Raw genomic sequence first — 6499 nt, 5'->3', positions numbered from 1 at the left:
GAGCACTATCGCCATCCACTGGGCCGGAGTTGGACAAACAGGCTACAAGAGGAAACAACCCATGCTTTTCAAGAATACACACACACACATTTGTCCACTGGATCAATATTTTATTGTATAAATAAATGGACGTGAAAGGTTTCAGAATATTGATAAACAGTTTAGTAGCCTACAGTGGCTAGGCTACTGGTACATATTACAGGTGTTCCTGGAGAGGATGAGGTAGGCTCAGCAGATCAAATGTCTAGCAAGTAAAGGGTCAAAATCTGTGAGCACACGAGAATGCACCACAGAATCTGTACAACAACAAACTATTTCAGCTTTGATTTTGCAATCAAGTGTAGGCCAATGGCTCATGCCAAGCAATGAACTTTGAAATCCATTTATTCAATTGACCACTTCATGTTAAAAACATTTGATGGGCCTATCAAAGATAATTGGTTCTGGATAAGAGAAAACATGGCTTTTATACGTTGTATGGCTGTGTGCGCATTATTTTGCACATTCATGCTTACAAAACTTTGTGCAGGTTCATTGTGTGTCCATGTTTATTTTTGACCATGAACATTGTTTGGGATTCATAGTCTTGGGTGTAACAGGTTACACTACAGCATCAATTGGACATGTTCTTGTGCATTGCTGAAGAGTTGCTGAAATTCTGGTTTAAGCCCTAGTTAGCCTACACCTCTTAGGTCATAAATATATACAACTACTGAGGAAAACATGGGTCTCTCATGCATCATAACACCTCCTCAAAACAAGTATCACTGGTATCATTTAAAAGCATTAAAAGGAACATCTTCACTTCTCTACATTTACATTTTCACTTTCAGTATTTTCACCAGAATAGAATCGATTAGCGCTTACTGTTTTCAGAGCAAGAGTCCCTTTGGCTAAGTTTCCAGATGCACATCCATTTCAATGTGCCCCTTCTCTTCTGAAACCAACCTTGTGACTAACCACAACACAAGCTGTCAGGGCAATTGGGGCAACTAATGAAACATGTTGATTCTAGAACATGATAGAATGATACAGCTCCTCATAGCTTCTGGTCTCATGAAGGTTTACACAATATAGGCACCATTTTAGTCTCTGCAGCAGAAATGTGTTCAACTCTTGTGGTTTCAGCACACAGCCCGCATCAACAGCTGTGCTGCCATTCTGTACGTATAACAGAAATAGTTTGGTCATTAATGATTAATATAAGTGTTTTACAAAAATGTTTTACTCACAGATACCGATCGTCTCTGTTGCCCAAATCAAGGGTTTAAAGGACACATCTAATCATCAACTACTGTATGTGCAGATGTGCCCTACAAGAAATCAGGATGAGAACACGTTTGCACTCAAGGAACAGAATTTCCTAGGTTGAAGCCAACTTGCCATTTATAATAACGTAATTCATCTTTAAATTTTTTTTTTTTTAAAAATCAGAGGTTGATTTTTAAATGATGTTCGATCATTTTCTATCTGGTTTGCTCTATATCATGATGGTCAAAAGTCATTCCTTGACCATTATAGGCAGAAGGATTCAAGAAATTACAACCTTTCAACAGAGACAGACAGAGAGAGAGAGAGAGGAGTGAATGGAGCGTGTGCGTGTGTGTGTGAGTGTGTGAGAGAGAGAGAGAAAGAGAGAGATCAGCACTTTTTACCTATGACGCACAACTGTGGCCTTACAAAACATGATTACAGCACCATTACCTGCAATCAATATGGTCTTAAAACCATGACAATCAATTGTATGTGCTTCTGAAAGCCTCTGATAAGTGGCTGCAGTTTAGTCCTGGCGTCCATCCCATAAATAGTGTAAACATTCAACCCGAGTCTCGATTCGAGATGATTTGAACTGCTTTACAATTTGTGTCTTTTGTCAAATGTACTACTAACACATCCCACCACAATAGAGCCAACACATTACCTCTGAATTGGTCAATTCATGCACCGTGCTTCTGCTGCTACAAGTGCCTGATTTTTCCTCTTGAAAGACTCAAGAAATAAATGCATATCACTACATTGGCAACCTAGCTTTTGGCAGTTGAAATGTAGTCATGGCAATTGTTGCGCCTTGCTTTGGAAGTGATGGAGCATGTTTTTGACACTCTGAGCTTTGCTGTTCAGGGTCCAGATGACTTGGGAAGGTCTTGGTTTTCTGCCAGGTGTAGTTTTTGTCTGTGTAAACATCATTAAGGATGCTAACAAAGCAGTCACCACTTTAAGACACTCTAAGAACCAAGAGGTTAAACAGTCAACATTAGTGTGACAGAAAGCCAATTTTCCTATCGACTGCAGGACTGCATGGAGCAGAGGGCAGTTAAGGGAAAGGATACATTGAGCTGCTCAGTTCTTCCAGCTGCAGAGAGAGGAAAGGCAAAGTGTTACACAATGTTGTGGCTTATACCGTATTTATCAGCCTCCGTCCTTTCACATAAACTGAGTAATGTTTTGCAGTTTAATTAACTTCTCATCAAAATCATACTGTTTCAACTCCTAGTACATTCATTTTTAAATGAGTCCTAGTATGTTGTGTGCAGAGTAGAACAGTGCATGTGGACCCAACACCTGTTGCTGTTCTAGAACTACAGTATGTGTCAGTTCACAAGGACAGAGTGTATCCCAGGAATGAGGGGCTGTGCAGCTTTCACACTGCTCTGACACATGCCACACTGATCACCCACTTCACCCACTGCCTCTCTCGCTCTCTCTCTTGTGCTCTCTCTATCTCTCTCTATCTCTCTCACCCACACATATACACACACACACACACACACACACAGAGAGATAACACAAAGACCATTTGGATTACAGTAAGTAACTTCGGTCTATGCTTCTTAATATGATAGATTTTGAATCAGGAAATAAATGTGTGTATGTAGGAATGGAATGTACAAGCTCTGTCAGAGCAGGGGCGTCCCTCTCAATCCTCTATCTCTTGAAGACACAACTCTTCCAAGAATATCTCCTCTCCTGGTGCTTCTGACACACTCTTCCCCCTCTTCCCTCCTCCCACTTCACTTCCCTTCACTTCTCTCCCCTTCTCCTCCTCCATACTTCTACTAGTACCTAATATACAGGCACTCCTGTCCTCTAGCACTAGTACTGACAAATACAGCGATAACTCCTGGCTATGTTCTCATCTGCACTGTAGCTACACTTTATTCTAATGCTGTAGCTGTAGCCCTGTAGGTTAAACGTTCAAATCTTAAAATGCAATGCTTAAATGTTATTATATATAGTGTAGCGCTATAGCTTAAATCTAAAAATGCTTAAATGTTAATAGCCGAAATATTATTCCACTGCTGTAAGTCGCTTTGGACAAATGTGTCTGCCAAATGAATAAATGTAAATGTGTGTCTGTATGCCAAACAGACCACACTTGCTTAAAAAAGGTCTTAGTTCAGCATAAATCAACCATGTGTATAAGGTGTGTGTCTGCATTACTGTATTGTGTGTACGTGTCCACTGACTAATGCATGCTTACGTTGCAGAGCAGGTGTTCCAGGTTGCGGTCGGAGGCACACTTCCGCTGGTCCTCAGACAGTTCCTCCACATGGCTGTCCAGGCTGAAGTGAAGGCGGGCCAGCTTCTCCTGCATCTCCCTGATGTGCTCCAACTGCTCAAATGAGCACACTTTCCCTGCGGGACCACACAAAACGGTGTAACCAACAGAGTACACAAATCCCTACAATACATGCACAGGACATGTATATTATGCTAACCTGTAGGCTTCAATAAACACACATATTACACTACATTACATTTAGCAGACACTAAAAGTGACTTCCATATGTCAAATATATTACAAGGGACTACATTGTCCCCGGAGCAACTTGGGGTTAAGTGCCTTGCTCAAGGGCACAATGGTGGAAGCCGGGAATTGACAACTTTCAGGCTACTGCACGCAAGCCCAGCTTCCCTACCACACACAAATTCCACCACAACAACACGAGTTGTAATGGTCGTTTGTGGAAAAATGCACAAAAAACACCCTGCCGCTACAAAAATGAGCATCCAAACAATCGCAAATGATGACATAAACACATTGAAATGCAATCTCATTTATACTGCAGAGAGCTTGATGAGGACTGCAAAGCAACAGCCCAAATAGTGTTACTGTACTGTACAATATATACAAATCATTGTAGTAAAATACAAAATCCTTGTCTTACCAAATGCCTGCAGTTTTCCCGAGTGAAAGTCGTTGAGCAGATTCAGCAGTCCTCCCTCCATTTCTCTGACATCTGACACATCCGTTAGGAATGAGTGCTGTAGTGGAGACGACTGAGTGACTTTACTGGGTCCTGCAGGCTGGGGGGCTCTGGCCTTCTCCTTATGTGGCCTGCTAAAATAACCAAAGCTAATTAAGCAACAAACACTACCTTAATGACCAATTGGTTATTTTTCTAGACAAAACTGAATTGTTGAAATGCCTTATTGGTTTTCTCCATGAGAGCAAATTCTCCATGAACAAAAGCAGTCACAATTCTGCTATATTACATATTACTCTTATAATTCAGACAAAAATGTGTGACTGTGAGCAGTGATTCACTTCCAGCAGTCATTTCAGAACACACAAACACACACACACACACACACACACACACACACACACACACACACACACCTGGGGTTCTTTGGTGGAACCACAGGAACACTGAGGACCTCTTTGGACTGTTGGCCTACTGTCCCCACGGACCGCTTGAACTTGCTCCTGTTTTTGGGAGAGGGGGGCTGGGGCAGCCCCAAGGAGAAGGTAGCACTCTTGCTGGCTGGGAGGACGGAGAGTTTACGGGGGTTGATGGGAGGAGGGGGTGGCTGAGGTAGCGTCACTTTAGGACTCCGCTTCTTCCGTTTGTCTTCCATGGCTGTGCTATGTGTGGCTATGAGCAAATGTGTGTATGAGAGAGAAAGAGTGACAAGAGAGGAAGAGACAGGAATAGAGAGATGGGTCCAGCCGCCCACCAGTGGTGTTGGAAGGGCTTTCCTGAAACAACAAACACAGGAAGTAAGGCTGATCCTCTGATCCTTGGAGGTGTATTGTTCTGGGCATGTTATTTTGGTCGTTATAGCAGGGTTTGGCTACATGCAGTAAGGCGGAGACCGTGTCTTCGATATGGACATGTTCCATCATTCTACCATTAGCGTAGACAGCAGATCAATGCATTCTACATTACGCATGAAATCAATAGGCTATCAACAATTCTAAGTTTAGAGGATGGGCTCAGCATACTCTCATCCTGTCAAAACATTTGAAACTTTATGCATAGTCCGTGTACATGAACTCTGCTTCAGTCAGTTATGTCGCATAATGTGGAAAAACATTTTCACACGTTGTTGCTGCACCGCTGTGACAGCTGACCGGGGGTCAGGGAATCACAATCTATTTATCGTTTTACAATTAATTCCAGCCTATTCATACAACATGAATGCAAAAACAATTTCTTTGAATAAATAAAGATTCACTTTATTAGTTTTTTGCATAGATTTAACTACATGGGTGTAGCATAGTATATTGCTTTTAGCCAGAACAGCGAAATTAGTTATCTGGGTCAAATAACACGATAGTAGAGGATTGGGGCAGCCAGGCATATGACGGACTCATCCAGCCACTTAATCGCACTAGACGCATCTAGCAAACGCGCCATTGTTAAATGGGATATTCGAATATTTTTCACAAGCAATTCACTAGTTCTTCAATATGATTGCACAAGAAACCGCAGGGGGTTTCGCGCGGACGGTTTTCCCATTTCACGCGTGCACGACGTGAGTAACAGTGAATTTGTAGATAAAACCAGATTGAAAGATTGAAGCAGACGTGTTGAAATGAAATACTAGTGAAGACAAAACATATCGTGTTTATAAAATGTTGTGCACTATGCGCACGTCGCCATCAATTACCAATAATAGACGAACATAGCGTTCATTAAGCGCACTTACCTTAGTCTGCTGCGTCGACTTCACAGAAGGCAAAATTAAGCTGCAGTCAGGGAAAATTAAGCTGCAGTCACGACTCCAAATCGTGGTGTTGATGGATGTGTTGAGTTTCCCATGGTCTAAACTCTTCTCCGAGGCAGGTTTCAGCAGTCAGTTATCACTTGGTGTTCCGCGCCTCTCCCCCACAAAGACTCTAGCTCGCCAACCATAGCGACCATAAATAATAACCACAGAGACCGTCATCATGGACACCACAATCCCAGTCTTAAAGAGACAGGCTCTATTTTCCAAATGCGAATTAAATTAAATGTAAAAATAGTAGTATTAGTAATTTACACCATGGTTTGGGCGTCCATCAAAAGGCATGGCCTCATTATTGATTCTAATAATAAGATCCAAAGAACAAGTCACTTAGTTTGTGGACACTGCAATTGTGATCCGTTTCACCATGGGACATTCTGAATGGAATAGGAAGGCTGCCATCTGTGGGTAAACGTGATTGTTACACCGGTCTACTAAATTAATTATAGGGATTTCGAGAAACAGTAAAAGCAGTTGCCATCAA

At 42.0% G+C, this 6499-nt stretch overlaps 1 protein-coding gene across 2 annotated transcripts; it reads right to left on the bottom strand.

Annotated features, from left to right (window-relative positions):
- Positions 1 to 96: 96 nt before the first annotated feature.
- ccdc28b (coiled-coil domain containing 28B) lies at positions 97 to 6103 on the bottom strand. 2 transcript variants are annotated; one of them, XM_062522466.1, is made up of 6 exons: positions 5938 to 6103; positions 4625 to 4984; positions 4170 to 4342; positions 3482 to 3636; positions 2331 to 2353; positions 97 to 2172 (listed from the first exon to the last, which is right to left on the bottom strand). In XM_062522466.1, the coding sequence occupies exons 2-6, from the start codon at positions 4861 to 4863 to the stop codon at positions 2118 to 2120; spliced, it is 645 nt and encodes a 214-aa protein (XP_062378450.1). In that variant the 5' UTR covers positions 4864 to 4984; positions 5938 to 6103; the 3' UTR covers positions 97 to 2117. The 2 variants fall into 2 exon arrangements, with proteins under 2 accessions (XP_062378450.1, XP_062378451.1); XM_062522467.1 differs by having other exon boundaries at positions 4170 to 4339.
- Positions 6104 to 6499: the final 396 nt, after the last annotated feature.

Source organism: Sardina pilchardus, chromosome 20, assembly GCF_963854185.1.
Source record: "Sardina pilchardus chromosome 20, fSarPil1.1, whole genome shotgun sequence".
Taxonomy (NCBI): domain Eukaryota; kingdom Metazoa; phylum Chordata; class Actinopteri; order Clupeiformes; family Clupeidae; genus Sardina; species Sardina pilchardus.
This window is presented reverse-complemented; position numbering and strand designations above follow the sequence as displayed.